Source organism: Hipposideros armiger, unplaced genomic scaffold (genome assembly GCF_001890085.2).
Source record: "Hipposideros armiger isolate ML-2016 unplaced genomic scaffold, ASM189008v1 scaffold_98, whole genome shotgun sequence".
Lineage (NCBI taxonomy): Eukaryota > Metazoa > Chordata > Mammalia > Chiroptera > Hipposideridae > Hipposideros > Hipposideros armiger.
In genome coordinates, this window is record NW_017731448.1 from 1,536,610 (window position 1) to 1,560,132 (window position 23,523).

At 43.2% G+C, this 23,523-nt stretch overlaps 1 protein-coding gene across 1 annotated transcript in view; it reads left to right on the forward strand.

Annotated features, from left to right (window-relative positions):
* Positions 1-510: 510 nt before the first annotated feature.
* Positions 511-23,523, forward strand: part of MYO10 (myosin X) — a 102,836-nt gene continuing 79,823 nt past the window's right edge. Inside the window, exons 1-9 of the mRNA XM_019646214.1 lie at positions 511-694; positions 11,236-11,370; positions 12,920-13,044; positions 13,519-13,532; positions 13,653-13,737; positions 14,341-14,444; positions 21,057-21,186; positions 22,255-22,373; positions 23,321-23,467. Of these exons, the coding sequence (XP_019501759.1) occupies positions 579-694; positions 11,236-11,370; positions 12,920-13,044; positions 13,519-13,532; positions 13,653-13,737; positions 14,341-14,444; positions 21,057-21,186; positions 22,255-22,373; positions 23,321-23,467 (975 nt within the window). The 5' untranslated portion in view covers positions 511-578. The remainder of the gene's footprint in view (positions 695-11,235; positions 11,371-12,919; positions 13,045-13,518; positions 13,533-13,652; positions 13,738-14,340; positions 14,445-21,056; positions 21,187-22,254; positions 22,374-23,320; positions 23,468-23,523) is intronic.

A 23,523-nucleotide genomic window follows, 5' to 3' on the forward strand; every position in this document is an offset into this window, starting at 1 on the left:
TCACAGTGGTATGCAGCTATCACCACTGCCTACTCCACGATGTCCTCAGCGACCCAAACAGAAACCCGGTACCCATTAAACAGTAGCCCTCCCTCCTCCGTCCCCGCAGCCCCTCTGCTCGGCCTCTCCTGTTCTCTCTTTAATCCTGCCGGTTCATAATAAACGCCTGATGAGGAAGGACACAGGGAGGTCGTCACAGGTGACAGAGATTTGGGCCTGGCCTGCTTCACCGTCTCCTTCACCTCTCACTATAAGCTGTCTTTGAAATGGCTTCATTCATTTGCACAGAATGACAAGATTCTGTACCAAACATGCATGGGAAAAACGTGTGCCGTGGGGAGCAAAAGTTGTCTCCTGCTTAGCATGCACTCAGGCGGATTCTGTGACATCCAGCCTCTCTGTCCCTGTCCCAGCGGCATGGATGGAGGTGCAAAGCCCTGGCCCGCTGACCCCCCCCCACGCACCCCCCAGTGCCGTGTGTGACCCGTTGTCCCCTGTGCTTGCAGACCTACATCGGCTCCATCATCGCATCCGTGAACCCCTACAAGACCATCGCCGGCCTGTACGAGCGCACCACCATGGAGCGCTACAGCAAGTGCCACCTGGGGGAGCTTCCCCCCCACATCTTCGCCATCGCCAACGAGTGCTACCGCTGCCTGTGGAAGCGCCATGACAACCAGTGCATCCTCATCAGGTAACCGGCACCCGGGGCACCGCTGGCGGACGGCTGCCCGGGGCACCGCTGGCTCTCCAGCGTTCCCAACCGCCTGCTGGCGTCTGCGCGAGCAGCGCTTCCCCAGCCAGCCACCCAAACATCTGCGTCTACATTATTCTAGATGGAACCTCCCAAATTGGAGAATTTTTAGTGATTTTTAATTGGATGCTCCTAAAGCGTACATTTGAATTGGCTGTAGAAAAGGGACTTTTAGGGAGAAGCATATGTTAAGGGAATGATAGAAGGGAATGCCTTATTTAATTTCTTTTGGAGCACGAGGAGGGTCTTAACATATCTATTTCAGCTCAGTCTTATTTATTAAAATAAACTACCAGAAGCCCCACTATCAAAACATTTATTACTAGGAACTGTCTAAAAAAGAAATGGAATCTATTTTTTCTTTAAAAATAGTTCTTAATTTTTATTAACTCAAATTGGCCTCCTCACCTATATTCTAGTGACATCTTCTTGGATCTGCTTATTAATTATTTACGTTGGAATCCTAGTCCCGTGACGATCAGAACGCCCCTGGATGGTATCCAAGGCCGGCGTGCGCTGAGTGTCACTCTTAGTGAGGTTTCCATGGAGCCTGCAGGCACGTCATTCAGCTGTCCTGCCGGCATTCACTCATGGAGATGGCTGTCACTGAGAGCCAATAGTGTACCCAGCAGAACTGCCGGGGTGAAAGAAGATTTTGACATCTGTTGTAGATGGCTTTCTAGTCCCAACTTGTGGCAAAATAATGATATTATTTCAAGAGGCAAGGGGTGTTTGGATTTGGGGAAGGGGACAACGAAGGCTCCACTGCCCCCTCCAGATTTCCGATTCAATGGAATTCAGGCCCAGGAGACAGATGGACAGCCATATGGCAGCTTTAGACCTCCAGCCAATCAGGTTTGCTGACATTGCAGCCCAAAATTAGACAGACCCACCTGGTCATGGGTACAGGCAGGTACCCGGTGGCCACAATCACTGTGGGAAACCAGTTCCCAGATGATGAGCACCCCAGCCCTACCCCACAGGGCACCTATCAGATTAGCCACTCCCACTCCTGTGGGAGGGTGGGGGTAGGCAGGCATGACAAAGGAGACCCCTCATTGAAACCCCAGGGAAGGAAAAGGAAGGGGGCCCCCAGCCAAAGATATTTGGGAGGTACTCACACTGCCCTGTGTGGTATCTGATTGGAGATGGGTAAGAAATAATGACTAACCTTCTTTGAAGGGTTGACTGCGTAACGGACACTGTGCCAAGAACTTTTCAGGCATCAGCTCGCGGAAACCTCCCAACAGCCCTTTGCTCTGTATGGTATCTACAGGTGCCCGGACACTGACACACTGTCAGGGCTTGTGTTCTGGCTGGCTGTCTTTACCCATAACTCGTGTGGTCCTTGCTTTGTAGCAAATCAGAATTACATGAATAAGAACGATGGAACAGTGCCTTTCTCATTCATATTTCCACTCCCACCCCCACCCCCACCTCTCAGCCTGCTTCTATCTACCTCTCTAAGGGGAGGGAAGTATCTGGGTTGGTATGTTTTCTTCTCTCTGTCACCTTAACGGTACAAATGAGCTAGGCAGTGGAAACCACTTGGAAAGAGAGACTGTCAATTTATTCAGTTAAGTAAATATGAATGATGATAACTTACAGTTCATCAAAATGAAGCTACTTGCTTAATATTAAAAACAGCCTTTGAGAGCCACATTCCCAATGAAGTAACTTGCCTCATGACTAGAAGCACTATTTGTGGGTTCTCTCAGATGACGTCACTAAAGTTCAAAAGTTAGAATTTGAGATCACTATTTCAGCATGCAGAATCTGATGTAATAAGATAAGCAGAAAGAGAACTTAATCTATTTTAAGGAGATCAATAGTTTTCTACACTGAGGTGCCTATTTGCCATTGATAATTGCTTGTGCTCATTACTTTAAGTGGAGAGAATGAGAACACGGTTAATGTACCACTTGCTAGATGGAGCAACTTGGGAAGAAAGTAAAAAAAAAATCAAGTGAAGGGGAGAGAGAGGGGGGGGGGAGAGGGAGAGGGAGTGTGTGTGTGTGTGTGTGTGTGTGTGTGTGTGTGTNTGTGTGTGTGTGTGTGTGTAATAAAATGGAAAGGGGTTGGCATTTTCATGCCAAAGGCTGTGGTCTTTAAAAGTCAGGTGGAGGGAGGAGGGGACGGGGAGAGGGGGTAGATCCCAAACAGAAAGCTCCCATTGTGAAATGCTGATGTGAAAAGAGGAACTCTTTATCTAAACTCAGGAAACAGTCTTTAAGAATAGATTTCTCATTAAAATGTGTTTTGGTTTTTAATAGCTCTTTCCAGCAGTTTTTTTTTTTAAGTGGGGTTTGAGGCTGTGGGAATTAAGAGAAAATTGAGTATAAAAATAAAAATCGCAGGGTGCAGGAGCCCTATTTAGATTTCCTCAGGCATGGTCTGCCCCCTGGTGGAGACAACGTGTTTTTACTGCTTCGAAAACATCTCATGCAGATGCATTGTATTGGGTTGTTGGAAAAGTCATGATGCATTTTTGCAACGAAAAACAGAAAAAATATGTCATGACTTCTCCGACAACCCAATAAATCAGAAAATAAGCCTCTTTGGAATTAGACAGGGCTTTTTAGATCAGTTTTTCTCTCATTTTATGAGCCCACATCTCTTGGCCAAGGTCCCCAGCTAGTTGGTGGCAATGCCACGTCTCTCGGCTTCTAGTCCAGGCTTCCTTTGTTGGTCTCACTTTCAAGTTGTTATCTCTCTTAAGATCTCATTTTATTTTAATGTCTTGTGCACATTTAAATGAATGTTTGTGCTATTATAGCTTTTAAAATATAAACATATAAGTTATAAGTTTAAAACTTACTGGAATGTTTTTTCTTCTAACTGACATGGTCAGCATTTGATCTTGGTTGAGCTAGTGCATTTCGCATTGACTTCATGTTTTCATACATTGTGTTGGGCAGGCAGCGTTTAGTTGATTATGGGCTTTTCAGTACCTGTGACCTTCTAAGATACTTAGTGTAGGCGAGGCCTGTGGCTAATTCACCTTTGCCCAGGACAGTGTCTGGTAGAGGGCCAGCCTTCAACAGCTGTCAATCGAAGGATGGATAAGAGGAGCAACTTTTGGTTTAGGACCTCTGCTTGCTTTGCACGTTTTGGTTTTCTTCTTCACTGTGTCTTCTGTACTCTGGAATGTTAATTGGGTGTTTGGTCTTTTTCTATTTCTGGTAATATATTGAGAAATGACTGGATTGGAACAGTGAGCAAAACGCGCGTCCTGGGTTAGAAAGCTACCAACCAGAATAAGGCATGGGCGTGCCTATGCTCAGGTAATAGGGCAGGTTCCGTGTGAAGCTTTGGGGATTAAAAAAATAAAAAATAAAAAGAATGAGACCCGATCGCTGCCCTTCCGGAACTTCTGCTCTGATGGGAAGAAACTGATATAGATAAGTAATTTCAATACAACTTGCCAAATGGTATAATAGAAATATGTACATGGGAGCCAAGACAGTATTTCATAGAGAAAGTACCATGTGATCATGAATTCAAGAGTATGTAGGAACACTGCTGGCATGGGGGGCAGAGGGCACAGAAGCATTTGCACAAACATGGCTGTTTAGAAGAACAAGGATAAGTCGGAAATGGAAGGTATGCTTATCAGGCTGTGGGCTTTGCTAAGGGAACTGCAGGAGCTGGAGAAAGACCGTGAAAAGAAACACGTTTATTGAGAAAGACCGATTTGTGTGTCATCCTCGGAGAAGCTCAAGACGCATTTTCTGTGGGGAAGCTGAGGATCACAGCTGTGGAGTGACTTGCCAAAGAGACGTTAGCTCTGAACGACAGACAGGATTTGAACTTGAGTCTCCCTGGGTTCGTTCTAGGACAGAATCCTAATTCCTGGTACTGGGTTGCACCTTAAGGGCTTTGTCCTGCTTGCTGAACTGAATCCTCTAGGGAGCAGAGCAGTTTCCTTGGTCTTCTGCAAGCACCAGAGTGACTGATTGTGCTTTGAGGAAATCATATGAATCAGGGGGATTTGATCCACAGGATGGAGGTGTTTGTCAGGAGTCAGCAAAGGGATTCTGTAAAGGGCCAGGGAGTAAGTATGTCAGGCTTTGGGGGTGAGACTGTCTCTGTTACAACCAGTGGACTCAGCCCTTGGAAGCGCTCGTGATGTGCAAATGAACCGCTGGGCTGTGTTCCGATAAAACTTTATTTACAAAAGCAGGCAGCAGGGAAGATTTGGGGGCCATAGTTTGCTGACACCTGCCCTGGGAAGCTGGCCTGGGGGTGGATGAAGGGCCCTGTTCACATCAGAGGCCCTCCTTCCTGTGTATTCCCCACCCCACCCCGCCGTCCTGGGGACGTTGCTCCATCTTTGAGTCTCCCCACCCCGATTTTTTACCTCTCCCTTTCTCCTGGATCATTGGCATTCTCATTTAAAAAAATTTCAGTGTGTCTCATCTTTAAAAAAAAAAAAAAAGCACCTTTGGTTCCACACCCCCTTACACCACACGGTCCCCAGCCCCCATGGTGCACCATCACTCTGGGTTTCTTCCTCGTCCTCTAGGCACGCCTCTGCTCCTCAGCTATTGTCTGGCTGTTCTTACCAACCTGCCTTTCCTTCTCGGCTCGGCTCGTCGTGACCCCGCAGGCTTCCGCGCTGGCCCCACCCACTTCTCTCCAGTTCCACACGTCAGTACGTCCGTCCGTCCACGTGCCCCTCAGCTGTCATCACAGAGATGTCTCGTGGGCATCTCAGGTGGCCTGTCCTAAATTCATTCAAATTTTCTCCCAGAAATGGGCCCCTCTTCTCATACTCCTCATTCTCAGCAAGTGGACTGTCCCTCTTATGAGGTCCCAAGCCTGACTGAGATCAAGACGTCCTTCTTGGATCTAGAAGGCATCTCCCCCCAAATTAAGGTAAAAGTACACGAAGTAAATTGTACTGACCTGACACATGCAGTTTGATGAGTACTGACAAATGTGTACACCTGCGTTACCAACACCCAGCTCATCATGCTAGCAAGCTCCCGCGCTCTCTGGAGTCCTTCCCCATGGTCCCTGTCACTTCCCAGCCACCCTCCTGACCGGGGCCATCAGCCGTCCCTTCCTTTGTCCCTCCACAGGCTGTCCTGGGGCCTCTCACTTCTCATCTCTGCTGCCCTCTCTCTCATTACCCTTCCGCCCTCACAGCTCATCTCCCCGCTTTCTCTCTCACTCCCTCTATCCTTTTCCACACTCCATACTCCACACACAGCGGTTCCTTAAAACCTTGAACCTGATCATGACACCCTTCTGCTTAAAAACCGTCTTGTGACTTCCATCCTGCCCACAAAACATTCTCAAAACTTAACATGGCCTACGAGGCCCCACATCAGGGCTTTGGGTTATTTTGTTTTCCTTCATTTTCACTATGATCTTTATAAAGGTCCTTTAACAGTAGACGCTCCTTTCGGTTCATCTGGGTGAACATGTTTTCTCCGAAGCCCTTGTTTGTGTTTGCAGTCATGTCGGCGCCAAGGGTTAGGACTGTAATTGCCCCGGGCTAATGAGAAAAATGTAGGACTGCCTATGTAAGTGATGTGTTTGCTCTAAGTGACGGTGAAATAACATCGTAATTGCTGCACGAGTTACTGTTTTACAGTGGCCGGAGGAAGGAAGGAGGTGGAACAGATGAGTCACCGCACTGCCCATGGTAGCAGAGGAGAGCCAGGCTCTCGCAGAAAGCGGGGAGGCAGTCAAGGTGCAAAGAGCTCTTGTTTGAGCAAAACGACATCAATCAGACAGTTAAACAAGTCTTGTTAATGTGGCTTTTATTGGTGGTGTATTTTCTTTGTCTAGAATGCTTAAATTTATTTTGGCTTCATAGTTCTCTAATTACGATAAAAGAAGTATATACCTAGTGTTTTTCATATGTATATCTATATATCTATATATAGATATATAGATATGTGTATATATATATATATATAATTATAATGATGTAATACATATGCTATATATTGCATAGCATATAGTATTTAGTCCACCAAGCAATTAACTCAATTCTGACACTTTTTACCTGGAGATCACATCAGATCCCGCAGGTTAAGGGCTCAGCCCTACAAACCTTCCCCACCACCACCTCCCACTGCAGATGCCCATCGCAAGCTCATCGGAGTTGTCACCTGTGCTTCTAACCGACCGGCTACAGATTGGCGGTTCCAACAACCCTTTCTCCTTGGGTTCCATTAATTTGCTAGAGCATCTCACAGAACTCAAAGAAACATTTTACTTTCTAGATTGCCAGAGGGAAGAAATGCAAAGAGGTCTGGGGAAGGGGCTCGGGGCTTCCAGGCCCCCTCCAGGTGGCCGCTCTCCCAGCACCTCGTGTTCACCAACATGGAAGCTCTCCGAACCCCATCCTTTTGGGGTTCTATGGAGACTTCATTACCTAGGCACGATTGATTAAATTCTTGGCCGTTGGAGATTGAACTCAATCTCTGACCGCCCCCCCCCCCTCCTCAGAGGTGAAGGAGAGTGGGAGAAACTGAAAGTTTCAACCCTCTAATCAGTGGTTGGTTCTTCTGGCAACCAGCACCCCAGTCTCTGGGGTGGGGGAGAACTTTCCAAAAGTCACCTCAGTAACAGGAGACACCTTTATTGCTGTCATAACTAAGGAAACCTGAAGGGTTTTAGGAGCTCTGCCAGGAAAAAGACAAAGACCAAGAATATATTTCTTATTGTAAACCACAATATCACTCGTATGTAACATAACATATAATGTATTATAAATGTCATACATATCATTATGATGATGGTTAGTTTGAACGTGTTGGGGGGAGCCATTGTGATTCACTATCTTCCCCGCCACCCACTCCCCTATTTCAAAGGACCAGTTCCATTCTTGACTGGAAGACAGTGGCTTCTCCGTGGGAGCCCAGCCCGTTCCCCCATTTCCGGGCGGTGTCTGTGCAGGCCGCTTTTCTTTCTTCCAAAGCAGCCTGGATTTTCCGCTTGCAGGGTCTCCCTCCCCTCCCCTTCCTTCAGTTTTCTCCCAGTTAACTCCCGTGCATGTCTTTACATTTCCGTCTAAATGTCGTTTTCCCAGAGAAGTCTCTACTGAACCCTTACCGCTGTCGAATTATCTCCTGAGGTCCACGTTGGACAGCATTACCTGTCATTGGTGACTGTCTGATGCCTCTTTCTGCTGTGAGATCGTAGACAAATACCGTCCGTGGCCATTTTGCTTACGACTGTTCTCCAGCTTTCAGTGTAGCCTGACACGTAGTAGGCACATGGATATTTAGGGAGGGGAGGAATCCCTGCAGAGATGCTCGTTGTCCATTACTCCAAAGGTCACGTTGCTTTTACCCTCAGTAGATTGTCTTCATGGGGAATGTTAAAGTCACAGGCGGGTAGCAGGGGAGGACAGGGTTAGATCAAAGTATACGACCTGCAACCTGGACACCAATGTCTGGGGACATTGGCATATTTCTGCCATTTTAACAACTTGTGAGTTATAATTTATTTTTACTCTCTGCCTTGTTCGTGTAACATTTCCATGGCCCCAGGTACGGAAGCCACCCCCTGTTATCTCCTGGCGCAGCCCTATTGGAATTACATGAAACAGCTTTCAAGAGCGGTAGTTCCCAAAGCTGGTTTCAGAGTAGAATCATCTGGAAAGTTTTTTAAAATACTGATGACTGAGTTCTCCCCTTACAGGCTCAGATCAGGGACCTATTAGGTGGCGCTACTGTGCAGCTGAGGTTGAGATCTATGGTTGCAGAGCACTGCACAAACCTGAGTGCTATTTTTGTTGCAAGTTTTACTAATATATCAGAAAAGATGTACTTAAAGGAGATGCTTGAAGACAAGACACTCCAATGAGAAAAACTGTGGCCGAGGGGTCACACAGATTGATGGCCATGACTGAGGAATGACAGTGAGTCCTGGGGTTTCTTCTCCTCGACCCAGTCTTTGCTATTGAGTTTGAACAGTATCTTCTCCATGGCTGTATTTTTGTCACGTTCCGCTTGCCCAGGCAGACGTAAACCAGCCTCCACATCTCAGGGCGTAACACAGGCATGTGTATTTTCTTGCTCATTTTGCAGCCCCATCTGGGAAGCCGAGAGACTTGACTTTACTCCACAGGTTACTTGTTTTGGAGATGTGTCGTCCGTGAGGGCGCCCACGGCAGGCGTGGCAGGTAGAGCCCACAGGACCATGAAGCCTCCAGACATGGAAATGGCACATATCTGGCTCAGTTGCTCAACTGCTGTCTTGTTCAGTTGGCCACACTCTGTCCCTGTACTGATGGCTGTCCCACTACGAGGGACGGTGAAATGGCGTCTGCTTCTGTGTGCCTGAGGATAAAGAGGTGGGATTGGGGGCACGTGATGTTTTAACCAGAGAACTTATCCCTTCAAGTTCTGTTTGCTTTAACATAATTCAGTCAACAACTGCCAGGTCGATGTGTATATTTTTTAAATATCGAGAATTACTTAAATCTCTTCTTGCAACTTCCTCTTAGTTGCTGTGCTCCTCGTCAGTGCCGCCTTGCCGAACGCGTCCTGTGTGCCAGCCACTGGGCTAGGCAGGTGCCTGTTAGGCAGAGGTGAAGGCAGGCTCCTGCTGGGAAGGTTCTGGTTACTGATAACAGAAAACCCAGCCAAAGCTGGCCTAACTTGCATGGGCCTTTAGTATCAGACAACAGGAGACAGATGGGGCGATTTCAGGGCTGTGGATTCAGACACTCCCACTGGGCTGGGTGCTTCTCTGATTTTCTTGGCTCTCACTTTATGCTCTTAAGATAGGTGTGGATTCCCAGGTATTTGCTGTCTGCAGGAAGGGGTGGGGGTGGGTGGGGGGGGAGAACGCGTTTCTGCCTGTCCACCTGTGTGCCTGCAAAACTCCCCAGGAGCCCTCAGCACACTTGACTTGAAGTCTCCTTGGCTGAAATCCTGCCACCTGCCCACAGCCAACCCCATCACTTGCAAAAGGAGTGGAATTGCTGCCCTTGGCCCAGACCCAGGGAGATTCCCTGTGTGGGCCTGGGCACCCAGTAGGGCATGGAAGGTGTCACTTCTGAGTCACTTCCTGTCCTTTATTACATGTGCTTAAAAAGAGAATTTTGCAGAAAACATGGTGAATGATTCAGTTCACCATGTTTTCAGCAAAATCCCTCTTTCGTGATAACTTCCCAGATCTTGGCACTCAGTGAGGTCTTCTTTACAACCTACGTGGAGCTCACCTGTCTACCTCACACGTTTAGCCATGATGAACGTGCTGCCTTGTGGTATTGTCGGTATTGCTGTACGGTTCCTATGCCCTTGGTTTATTTTTCTTGTAAGTGCCCTGCCTTCTTCACTACCTGTGTTCTCCCCCAGTCCCGAGCATGCCGCCTTACACAACACTGATTTTTCTCCTTCCGAGTCTCTCCCGTCTCCAATCTTCCTCTCCAGCTCCAGCCCGGCTGTACTTGTCCAGGGCCTACCGTCACACACCTAGATGGGAACAACAGCTGTCTCCGGAGGGACCCCTCACTCCTGGAGCATGACCCCCAGAGCTGTGTTCTTCCCAGGCGACCTAGATGAGCTGTCTTTGCCTTCCATCTCCCGTGGGCGCCTCTGCACCAGCAGACTCTATCCATTAGCCCTTCCTTCTCCACCGCGTCTGCTGAGTCCCACTGACCTAACCAGAATCCCACTCCCTTATACAACTTTTCAAGCTCATCTGGCGTCTGTGCTCTCAGTCACATTGTCATCTTATCCCCAGTCCTTCCCCCGTCTTCCCTTGCCTGGCTAGTGTTCACCAGTCCTTTAAGTCACACCTCATACCTGCTTTCTTTCTCTCATTGCCCACGCCCCCCACCCCACCCCCATCATTGCTTTGTTGAGTTTTCCTTAGCGACCACCAAAGCGGGGGTCTCCGGAGGACTTTGGACTCAGACAGACCTGGTGTTAAATCATGACCCGAAGCTTAGCCACTGCCTCCTCGCTCACAGGATTGTCTTGGGAATAAAATGACTTAATGCGAGGCGAGTACCTGCGGGTTCACTCCCTCATCCTTCGGTATTTACGAATGATTGCATTTATGTGCACATTCACCTTTACGTTTCCCAGAAGGGTCCTGCCGATGTGTTAAATGTGTTCATTTAACAGATTTTGCCTGAGTGCCGGCCACCAGCCAGGAGCTGTGCAGGTGTCTGGGATACTCCTAGTGAACAAAACGTAGGTCCCTGCTCTTGCAGACCTTCCCGCCCACGAAAGGCACCATTCACAGGGTTACCTTAGCTTCGTAAAGGCAGTTCTGTTTACCTCAGATGCCAGAAGGGGCATTTGTGATACCAGAAATAGAGTGGCCAGCGGACAAAGCACTTCTGCTTCCCTAAAACTCAGCTCTGGAAGCAGGCATTTTGAGCTCCCTTTTCCCCACCCTTCAACAGTTGTTTAGCAGATGACTTGCAGTGACAGTGGCCAAGCTGGCTTTTTTGTTTTTTAATTAGACTTAGAAGCACAAACTTCTGCATTTTTGTCTTTCAGTGGTGAAAGCGGGGCAGGTAAAACCGAAAGCACTAAACTGATCCTCAAGTTTTTATCAGTCATCAGTCAGCAGTCTCTGGAGCTGTCTTTGAAGGAGAAGACATCCTGTGTGGAGCAAGCCATTCTCGAAAGCAGGTATTTCTTTATCGTGTTTCTGGTTTTCCAGTTGTTGAGATTCACTTTCCTCTCGGCGTGGCTTATTGGAGCAAGAAGTTAAAATTAGTGCTTCTGTTTTCTCTTTTTCTTGGCTCCTCTTTGACCATTAAGGAAAAGTCTCGACATGCACGTAGCAATTTCCAATAACCTGAGCAACAACCCCTGACCCTCCGACCCTGGGCCAGGTTTGAGTTGGTGAGGGGGTGGCTCTGAGCACATGCTGCCGCCTTTGTCTACCGAGATTCCTTGGCCAGCTTTTTGGAGGCCTTGTTAATCAGAAGAAATTTCAGCCTCCAGCCACTGTGTAACAGCAGGCTTGGCACGGAGATGAGCAATCCTGTGTTCGGCTTTCAGCTCTTTGGAGATGATACCATAGAAGCAAAGGGCATTTTTGTAGTCTCATGTGGCAGAGGACCAATGATGCATTCGATGGCAGTGAGCCTCAGGACTTTGAAAGAGGGCTGCGTGGTGAGGTATCTGAAGTTGTATGTAAAATACAGTAAAACCTTGGATTGCGAGGAACGTGGTTTGCAAGTGTTCCGCAAGACAAGCAAACATTTCTAAAACATTTTAACGTGGTAAACGAGCGATGTCTTGCAGTTCGAGTAGTTTGTCAGAAAATTGATAACTTGAAACATTTTTCAGCGCATAGCTTAGTAGCATTAAGTACATTCACATTGTTGTGCAATCATTTCCACCATTTATCTCCAGAATGTTTTCATCTTCCTCTGGCAGCCTGCAGCCTGTTTTTATAAATAAAATGTTATTGGAACACAGACACTCATTTGTTTACATATCGTTTATAGCTGCTTCAAGCGTTAGCAGCAGATCTGCGAGGTTGCAACGGAGACCCACCCTGCCCCATGGCCCACAAAGCCAAAAATATTTATTATCTGGTCCTTTGCAGAAAAAATTGATGGACCCCTGATCTAGTCTGACCGTATGGTAGAGTTGGAGAAGACCCAAAGAAGTTAAAAGAGCTGCTCCCAGGATGTACAACAAATGGGCAGAATTTCCAGGGGTGGAACTTTTTCTGTTCCTAGAATTTAAATAGGGGCTTTTTCAGGGCTGGCCAAGTGACTCAGTTGGTTAAGAGCTCAATCAAGAGTGGGAGCTCTGAGCAACAGTGGTTTGATGCCTGTCCCGAGCTGAGCTGCCGCTGAGCTGCCAACAGGTGGCAGGATGGCTCAGCCAATAAATAGAGGGGAGGGGGGGGGTGATCCCTGGCTCGTGTCTACAAGCCCAAGCTAATTTGCGCAGGGACATGCCACTGTGGTCTCCTTAACTCTGTAGTCTCCTGTGCCCGCACAACCAGCTATGCCATCCCTCTTTAAGGATGGATGGATGTGCACGATAAACCCATTTCAGCAAGTGCTTTGAAAACCAGGCTCATCCTTAAAGAAACATAATCACCCTAAGTCTTTTGATTTCAGGTTTTTCTTGCCGTTGTATGTTTTGACACTTGTGAGGGACGTTCTTGCCGTTTGTAGATCTCCCCTGATTCACACTCGTCTCTCATCTTTCGCAGCCCCATCATGGAAGCTTTCGGCAACGCGAAGACTGTGTACAACAGCAACTCCAGTCGCTTCGGGAAGTTTGTTCAGCTGAGCATCTGTCGGAATGGGAATATTCAGGGCGGGAGAATTGTAGATTGTATCCTGTTTCATGTAGTTTTTATCCATTGTATTTGACTTAACATGTAGATACTGTTCTCATCATCAGGACAGATGAAGAATATGAATCACTTCTGTCTGGCTCTACCTAGTTATTGCTCTCATATTACTGTGTTGTGTTGTGTCTACTAATTGTTCTACGAGAAAAAGAACCATTTTTCTTTTGAAAAGCCCTGCTATCATGCCCCTAATCTGAAAAACTGGATTCATCATCAAACATCAGATGTTTGTTTTTTTGAAACCAGTTCTGTCAACTGGTTTGGCACTTCCCAGGGCACCACCATGTGTCATGTTCGAAATTGGATTTAGGTGAAGTAGTCAGTGCTTTGTGGGCTTATCTTTTGGCACCAGAAGTCTCGATGTCAAAGGAACAGGGATTTAGAAAATTAAAGGCTAATTAAGTGGGTTATGTCCTGGTTTTGTTCCTTGACTCACCGTTGCTTTTCATGTGAAGATTTATTAGAAAAAGTAAGTAAACGTGAATTTACTTCACAATTTTTTTCACAATAAGGATTTTTGGAAATTATCGGTGTATGTTAATTCAGCAGGGGAAACATCTCTGAATAGAAATCTGATTTATGTCCACAGAACCGAGTAGTAAGGCAAAATCCGGGGGAAAGGAATTACCACATATTCTATGCACTGCTGGCGGGGCGAGAACATGAGCAGAGAGGTGAGTGACTGGGACCGCAGCCCAGAAATACATGTTAGCAACTCATTTTTCCTTTAAAAACTACCAGTACGTGAGAAGACATCTGCTTGGACTGTGTTGATTTTCCACCAATCGAAATGACATCTACGAGAGTACCAGAAGATGTCGAGTTCATTTTAGAGGCAAATTCTGTAAAGGGAAAATCATCAATAGGGAAATCTTAAATTTTTGGTTTGGTTGGTTTTGGAATCTTGGTCCTTTCCTGATTTAAAGCATATTTATGAAAATATTTATGATGTATTACTACTGGCTTTACTTTTAAACCTCAACTGAATAAAGCTAATTTCTGAACATTCGATTTTTAAGAGAAAACAACCAAAACAGGGTCCACATTGATTTTTTTTTTCAGTAATATTCTCTACCACCCCATTTAGTTTAATTAAATTCTGTTTTCCCTGTATGATGATTAAGGGAGAATTTTATCTTAATAGGGGGCTATTATTAGGAGCACAGAATTATTTATGTACTTTATTTTAACATCACAAAGTGAAAACTAGGATTTAGTTTTATCCTAACCAGTGAAGTATTGATGTTGGTTTTTTGTTGTTTTTCTCATTTTTGTAGAAGAGTTTTATTTATCTGTGCCAGAAAACTACCACTACTTGAATCAATCTGGATGTGTAGAAGACAAGACAATCAATGACCAGGAATCCTTCAGAGAAGTTATTGTAAGTTACTTTCTTATTTTTCCTTACTAAGAGTGACCAAAAAAAAAAAAGGGGACTGGTTTCATTTTCTGTTTCGAAATTTTTTAAAAATGAAAACAGAAGTGATTATATTTGCATCACTGTGTGAGAACAGTATTTTAAATTTCCTTTCCCAATTTTATTTTGGCTTCTTAGACTTCTCTCATGACTCAAACTTTTTCCATTCACTATTCATTTATTACTCTCTGTGCTGAAAGATCGTGTGTGAGAATAAGTATGAAAACTCATTCATGTTTTTGATGAGTTGCAGAAAAGACGACTTGTCTCAGGATTTCTTTTTCTTTTTCTAGTTTTATTTTTGCTTCTTTCTTGAAGCTGGAGAACACTGCTTTGTGATAGAAAGAAGGATGTTGTACCTGGTGACACACTCCCAATTATCCAAGTCATGTCACTATGGGGAAACTCACTAGGGGGCTGGCCACTAGGGTGCAGTGGACACCGAGGCCTTCCTTGGCAGCACCCCCCCCCCCAGTGCCTGCAGAAGTACCCTGGTGGTTTTCTTGTGTTTTCCTGCTGGGGCACCCTTTTCTGATTCAGAGTTGTTCTTTTTGTTAGCTACAAAAGTTAACTTTTGGAGCTCAGCCTAGCTTCAATGATTTCTAGCTTTTATTTTTAGATTGAAATGATAGGTTTTGGCATTGGAAATTTGGTCTTATGATGAAAGGATATATCATTAGAAAGGAAGAAATATTTATATATAAAATTGACGTAATGAATATACACAACAAACTTATAAGTATCCTATTTATAGATTCTTAATATTTACTTTGCAATTACTTTTTAGTGTCCACCCATCAAAATCAATGACAACTAGGCTGGAGTCTATTGCAATCAGGAACATATAATTTTTGTTGTTGTTTAACTTTCTCCTGGAAGTTCTAAGTAGTGTAATCAGAAAAGAAACAAAAATAAATGTGCAGCTTGTCAGAAAGGAGGAAAAATAATATCCTTTTCCCCTAAACCTACAAAATCATGATTGGGGGAATGGTTTAAATAATTTGTTATATCCATAAAATAAAATCCGTTGCAGCAAGCAAAACACATGCTCAAGTGTATTTAATAATATGGAAAAACTTGCTTATTACCTAAGTGAGGAAGCAGTATAAGGCACTATAAGCTTTTTATTTAAAAAATAAGATATATATTGGGAGGTGCCAAAAATGTATGCACATAACTTGTATTCATCTTTTGTTATTGGTATATATTGAGTATTACAATTTTAATACAGTTTTTTTCCATTCTTAAAATGTGTGTACATTTTTTGGCACCCTCTATATATAACACGTATATATAATTATAAATGCAGAAAAATATTGGAACAAAATATACGAAAAATGTTACCTCATGAGGCAGAATTCTAGGATCTTATTCTTTATCATTCTCTCTGTTACATTTTTACAAGAAATATGTCAACTGTAATGATTATTGTATGATTATATGCCTGCAAGACATAATTTCTATAACATAGGCATGGAACTGTAAGTGTCATTATTAATACCAGCCAACCCATCTTCCTGCTTACGCAGCACTCTGTAACCAGGAGTGACACAGAAATGGTTAAAAAGAGACGCTACGCTCTTCTGACTGAAGTTGGTTTTATATATTGAATGTGTTTGAGCGCCTGCTGTATGCCAGGCTCTGGGGAACCGGCAGAGAGCAAACAAACCACATCATCTTTGCCTCCTGCTGAAGAAGTTACAAGAACTGGGGCAGATTATGCTGTTGTTTTTTATGTAATTTGTGTCAATATGTCCTCCCAGCAGCAAATACCATTTCAATTTGTATCTTCATACTCGAATCCCATAAAATTCCTTTTCCCAGAGGTCTGGGGATTGAAGGAAGAAGGGAAGCATTTCGTTGGGCTCACAGACGGATGTTTGTTTGCAGAATGGGTCAAAATGTTAATCGAGAGAAATTATTTCTAGGAATATGTATGAACATGTCACCTCTGGTGGTCATTTCTAGGAACTGAAAAAAAATGATTATTCTTTTTGTTAGTTTTAATGTCCGTGTACTCTGGCAGTAAGACTTTTTAAGAATTTTGCTTACTTTATTGAGAATTTATGTGTTTTTAGAATTCATTGTTGGCATCAACTGACATCAGTATAAATAAGTACCTGTGAGGTCTCCTGAGCAGTTTCACGTGGACAGTGACCGTATGCTAAATGCCATAGCCATTTTTTGTGCAGCCTCCCAAGTTGTACTGTTAATTCTGCAGTCAGGATGAAAAGCTTTTTCAAGTCAATAGTAAGAACTGATTTATTCTATTGCCTGCATTGACCCACCAGGATGGTGGCTGATGAACTGTGTGTGTGAGGTAAGGCGAGCCTTTGAGCCATAATCTCATCATTCTGTTACTCCACAAATATAGAATGTTTACAGTGCGCCTGGCCGTAGAGCAGGACTGCGATTTCCTCACTGTATTGGCCTTACTGGCCTAGCCATGGGTTTTTAATGGCGTCAGCCCATGGATATAGGTGCATAAATTCATTCCTCACGCCCGTCAGATTTTATGAAGAGTTCAAGGGCTGACTTGGCTCCTCAGTCTTGGCTAAGTTTGGAAACATCAGCCTGTTTCAGTGTTGGAAAACATGAGAGTAGAATCGAATTTTATGTTATAAAATAACATACGGTGGCCTGATAGACCATAATATTACATAATACATTATCATCAGATTACTTGCTTGGACTGGACCAGGCCCAGGGTAGCCACCCCTTCCAGCGTTTCAGGAATGCTGTTTCTTCAAGGTTGACCTGCAGCTCCTTTGTGTTCTTGAATGGCCCCTCCCCACCTCACAGCTGACTTCTGAGACCCCGAGCGGCTGGCCCTTTTGGTAGTAGACGACCGTAAATTCGCCCTTCTCCTCTATTTGTTTCTACTGTGAGGAGCATAGCTTCCTTTGGTCCTTAATGGTTGGGACTATTTCATATACCAGGGGTGCCAAAAAAATGTATGCACACGGCTTGTCTTCATCTTTTGTTACTGGTATATAGTGAGTGTTACAATTTTAATACAGTTTTTTCCTTGCTTAAAATGTGTATACATTTTTTTGGCACTCTCTATATGTGTCACCACCCCACACACACCTTCACAAACAGTTTTTATGTGCTTAATAAAGACTTGATTGAAAATATTTTGTACACTGGACTCGGTGCCAGTGTTATAACTGAATTGCTGTTGGGCACTTCTGAACTATACTGAGTAATATTTCCCAGAATTTTTTAAGTCTTGAGCCATACTGTTGAGAAAATAATTATAATTGTAATTATAATCAGCCTTAAAGTGGCTACTTTTGCCGAAAGGGTGAAGGGAGATTGCTACTAAAAAGATCGTAAAGGACAGTAAACGGCAATGAATGGAGGGTCTGGCTAGCAGTGTTAGCACCCACACCCACACTAGTGATAATTGGTTGCAGCCACTAAATTACCCCATGGTGTGATTAATGAAATTACCACTATTACCACAGTCATAACTAATTAATTCACTTGGGGTTAGACTTGAAAGTGAAGAAGTCACAAATTTATTAATGTTGTAAACACATTTTATTCGTTTGCTTTCAGATGTCCATATATAATCTTTGTATGTATTCTCAGAACTTAACCAAGAATTATTTCATGGGGTGCTTTTGGGTATTTTTCATTTGACAGTTCGAAATTTTTCGCTACTATAAACTTTTTAAAAAATCATTTCTTTTAATCTTCTATAAAGTCCACATTGGTGACTTAAAACAGTGAAGACTTTCTGTGGTCACTCTAAGATAAGCTTAGAAAATTTTTATGAATTAGTATTGAATATGTCTTGTATTATGTAAGGAAAACTTGAATCATAAGAAGGGAATATAGTAACTTTTGTACAGCATTCCGCATAGGTACTTTATAATTATTTTGCTGATGTGTGATTTGCTTTAAACATCTTGAGCATAATAAATTATTCTGTAGTTCTTAGCCATATTTCTTTCTTTTTAGAATAAGTAAATTTAGATAATTATTTTTCTATAGGCCTTTTTCATTTATAAATACTTGACCAATAGTTCTTATTCTTTGCATCAATTTCTGTTTGTACCCATGAAATGAGAGCCTTCTCACCCTTGATGAAATAATTCATGGTCTTTTTATTTTATTTTTTTTGTACTCAACTTTGAGACATACTGTACATAAACTAAAATGCTCCCATTTAAAGTACACCATTTCGATGAATTTTGAGTTTACGTACCCATGCATCCACAACTACAAAAAAAATGAAGGACAGTTCTATACCTCAAAAGTTCCCTGTGCCCCTTCCCAGACGATCTCAGCCACGCCACCCCGAACCCTGGGAGACCACCAATCTGCCTTCATTCACTGTACATAGTATAGATTTGTCTTTTTAGAGTTTCATGTAAATGAAGTTACACAGACCGTATTCTCTTGTGTCGAGCTTTTCACCCATCCACATCACACATAACACAGTTCATTCCTTTTTATGGTGAGTAGTATTCCATTGAGTAGACAGCAGTTTGTTTAGCCATTCACTCCGTAATAGTCTGATTTGTTATTGGAAAAATATGTCAACAAAGTTAAAAGCCATGGTAAATGGTAATGAGCCGACCAACACTAACATTGAAGCTATTTTCAATTTTGTGAATTTTCTTCCCAGCCTGATTTTCGTAGTGATAGTTACAAAAATATAATTTTTCGTTTTTACGTAAAGCTATCACAACTATCTGTTTCTGGATAATGTTTATGATTTCCTTTAAAAACTATACACTATTCTAACAACTTTATTTACTATATTTGATTTCTCTAATTGTAGGATGGTTAGAATTTTTTTTTCTCTGAAAATGTTAGATAACACTGTAGCGAATATTTCACAAAACTTTCTTTTCTGTTGAAATTTTCTTTGGAACAAATTTTCGGTATTAAAATGAGAGGTTACACAGGAGATTCTTTTCTTTTTCTATCTTTCTTTTTTTATTAATATCCTTGGAAAGTTAGTTGGACGGGTAATAAGTTCCTAGACTTTGGTCTCGTTGGGCCTGACTTTAAATCTTGGTTGTGCAATTCTGAGAAAGTTACTTAACCTCTCTGAACGTTCTAAGATTGTGTACGTATGTAGCCCAGCACAAGGCTGCCACATAATGTTCTCTTACAAAAAGATTATACTAATTTACAGCACCAGTGACCAGTGCCTAAAGACCTGTTTCACCAATTTTAGGTTTATCCTTCAGAAATTTTTTGCTAGTTTAATAGATGTGATCTCAGATTTTCTTAATGTGTGTGTGTTTCATTTCTAGCAGGGAGAACGTTTCTCTGTGGATTTGCACTTCCTCCTATAAGAAGGGCCTGTTTTATTTTTGTTGTTCGCGTGTCTCCTAGTAGAGTTCTTGCTCCTTCCCTTACAATTATTTCTTTCAATTCTGTTTCCCTGCCTATTGTTTTTGCCCTTTGTTTCAACTCTGTTTTTTTCCTTGTAAAGAAATTACCCGTTTCACATTTTAAAATCTCCAGTTGTTTTCCTTTTGCAATTTCTGTTGCTTCAAAGTAGTGTGCAGTTTCCTTTTTCACAGCCTGCTCTGGACTTTGTAGTGATTTGGGGTCCAGGTTCTCTTGGTAGGTCATACTGTCAACAATTCTGTGTGTGGGGGGGAGGGGTAGCTTTTCTCCTGACAAGAATATGGCTTCTAAATCACATAACAAAATGAGCAAATCTTAGATAGGATTCAGAAGACGTCTTACTACAGTTGTTTAGATACATATTGTTTGGAAGAGCTCCTGTAGGTGCCTGTTTATTTTTTCCCAAAACAGCATTATGTTACTTCCCATTTACTCTCCAGAGACCAAGACCTGAAAGATTCTTTGGAAAAATGAATAATAGACATGTAATGAATGTGTGGGAAAGACAGGTCTAGGCGCAGTCATGGGTTCCATCAGTGTCTATTACTAATATAAAAGGAGCAAAATGCTCTCCTGTCTATCAAGTTCCTGTCACACAATTTCATGCCACCTTCTTGGATCCCTGCTGCATTTGACCGTGCAGACAAGGCCCCAGAGTTTACCCTGGAGGACTCTCCGGAAGCCTTACCCCCACCCCAAATTCTTCCCCGCTCCCAGTTTTTATGTGTAAGAAAATAATAAACATTCCTTTATGCTTTGATATCTATAGGAAAAAAAAGTATTTCTTTATCACCATCATTACTGTGACTCTCTTAGGTAATTCTTTTGTGATGTAACTAGGAGGCTTATACATTAGGCAGATATTTATTGGGTTGTCAGAAAAGTCATGACGTATTTTTTTCTATGGTTTTTTTTTGTTGCAAAAATGCATCATGACTTTTCTGACAACCCAATACTTGTGTTTTTATTTCATCAGCTGGGTTCTCTCTCAGCATTCTACTGTTCTTAGTATCACGCTCTTTATGTGTACCTGTGTAAGGCCTTTGTCATTTAAAAGTGAGTGGTCACGCATCTATTTCTTGTTTTCATGTCTTTTAGGACAATATCTAATAATATTACTGAGTGGTGAGCATTTTTCATTTTCTTCAGTGTGAAAAAAAATGACATAAAAAAAAATTAAACGCATTTATTTTCTTCCAGACGGCAATGGAAGTAATGCAGTTTAGCAAGGAAGAAGTTCGGGAGGTTCTGAGGTTGCTGGCTGGTATATTACACCTTGGGAACATTGAGTTCATCACTGCTGGTGGGGCGCAGGTTTCCTTCAAAACGGGTAAGATTGCCCCTCCCCATTTCTTTCCTTGGCTCTTTACTCACAGGAAACTGAGACCTAAAATATATACTGTCCAGCCTTTTACACAAAAAGGTTTCTAACTTCTGGCCTAGAGAGCTACAGAACTTGGTGTCTGATGTGAGCTATCAGCTGATAAAGGGTGAAAACGTCTAAGATGTTACTACAGAGTGGGATGAGGGCTGTGTTCTTGTTCTTACTAAGAAAGCAGGAAAGTGGGCCAGATAAGAAATACGAGCAACGAGGAGGAGATGCAGGGGTATAGTGTCACCATAGCTTTTCGTAGTTCCTGAGGGGTGGCCTAGGGTCATGGTGAAGACCGTTAGTTTTCAAGCCAGACTGCCTCATTCTTAGCCCGGTTCTGCCACAGGCTGTTTCCTTGGTCTGTTTATCACCTCAACTTGGGGTCTGTAAAGTACCCCAGAGATGTGGGTCATATGTGTTGATGTTTACTGCACTGGGAATTAAAACTGAGGCATTTAAAAAAATTCATTCCAAAATAACCATAATAAACCCATTACATATTAAAATAAATATTATAATCTTATTTAAAAGACTTTTAAAAAAATCAACGAGAAGTGACCTTGTCTTCCATTGTTATAAATTTCTTGGATATCTAACGTAATGGAAGACAGCTGGATTCTCACATCTGCTTTTGCGTTTATTTTGTTGAGATTCCCGATGCCATGTCGTCACTGGAAAAAATCTTCTGTGTACAGACTGAGGGTATGAGAGTAAAAAAGCAAATAACGTCCTATGTTATTATTGAAAATAGTTACTCGCAAACCTCTGACAGGGTCTCAGGCACCCACTCTACCCTTGGGGTGTCTGGACTATACTTGGTTCTCTGCTATTAACCTAGAACTCGATAAAGGAGTGACTACCTTATCAATACAATGTATGTTCCATAAACCCTGCCTGAAGGATTTAGGAAATGTTCTCTGCTTTAACATGTCGCTGTGTGTGGTTAGCTTTCAGCCCACTTGGGGTCCCACGGCCTGTCCTTTCTCGGGGCTATGCACCCACTTCTGCCTTGTTCTTCATTTCCAGCCTTGGGCAGGTCTGCAGAGTTACTTGGGCTGGACCCAGCGCAGCTCACGGATGCCCTGACCCAGAGATCCATGTTCCTCAGGGGGGAGGAGATCCTCACGCCCCTCAACGTCCAACAGGTACACACACTTCACTGTCAAAGCTTGTTTTCAAGTGAAGTGCATAGCTTTGATTCAAGGAGGTAACTACAACAAACCATTTCCATGAGTTTGGTTCATGATCGAAATAAAGGTATCCACATTGAGAGGAATAGATGTAGTTGTCGAATTATTTTCTAAGAGACAGTGCAGCTGAGTCTTTAAGAGGATCGGGTCTGGTGCAGATGGCCTGGGTTTGAGGCCTAACTCCGCTTACTACTGTCTCTACTTGGGACATTTCTTCGCTGTACCTCAGTTTCCTCCTCTGTAAGACAAGAAAAATGACCATACCTAATTCATAGGATCTTGTAAGGATAATAAGAAAAACATCTATGCTAAAGTGCTTAATGAATGGCACAGAATAAGAGCTAAGTAAACATAATAATAATAATAATAATAATAATATACATGAAAACAGTGCAACAGTATTTAGATTACTCACTTTCGCCTCTGCCACTGCCTTGAGCCAATTACATGCTCTACGCCATCTAATATGTTTCTTGATTGGATAAGTAAAAAATGGTAACCATATACCATGAAGAAAACGTTTATGTGGACAAAGTAAAATAGGAGCAGAAGATTAAAATGAAAAACCTCTGTCTTAATTACTGTTCTAAACCTGATAAAATCTGTAGCTATATCTATTGGGTCAGATTCTTTCCTATAATTCCACATGGAAAGTTGACTTCGGAGCCTGATATTTAAAGGCGATCTTGGTGTATCTTACTGTAAAGTAAATAAGCGCGCTCCAGTTGATCCTTTATTCTAAGTCTGTGTTTTCCTCGATGGTACTGATTTACTTAACGTCAGGCACACAGCTGCTGCACCTGTTCAGCGTGTGTGTCTCCCGAGCCGGGTAGGGATGGACTCACCTGTCTGGGCTGTTTGTGGTCCCCTGGAAACGGTGCTCACGTGTTCTCTCGCCTCAGGCAGTAGACAGCAGAGACTCCCTGGCCATGGCACTTTATGCACGCTGCTTCGAGTGGGTCATCAAGAAGATCAACAGCAGAATCAAAGGCAAAGATGACTTTAAGTCTGTTGGCATCCTTGACATCTTTGGATTTGAAAACTTTGAGGTATGCTTCCGACGAGGGGGACATGTGAATTCTTTTCTGTCCACTTACTGGCTGAT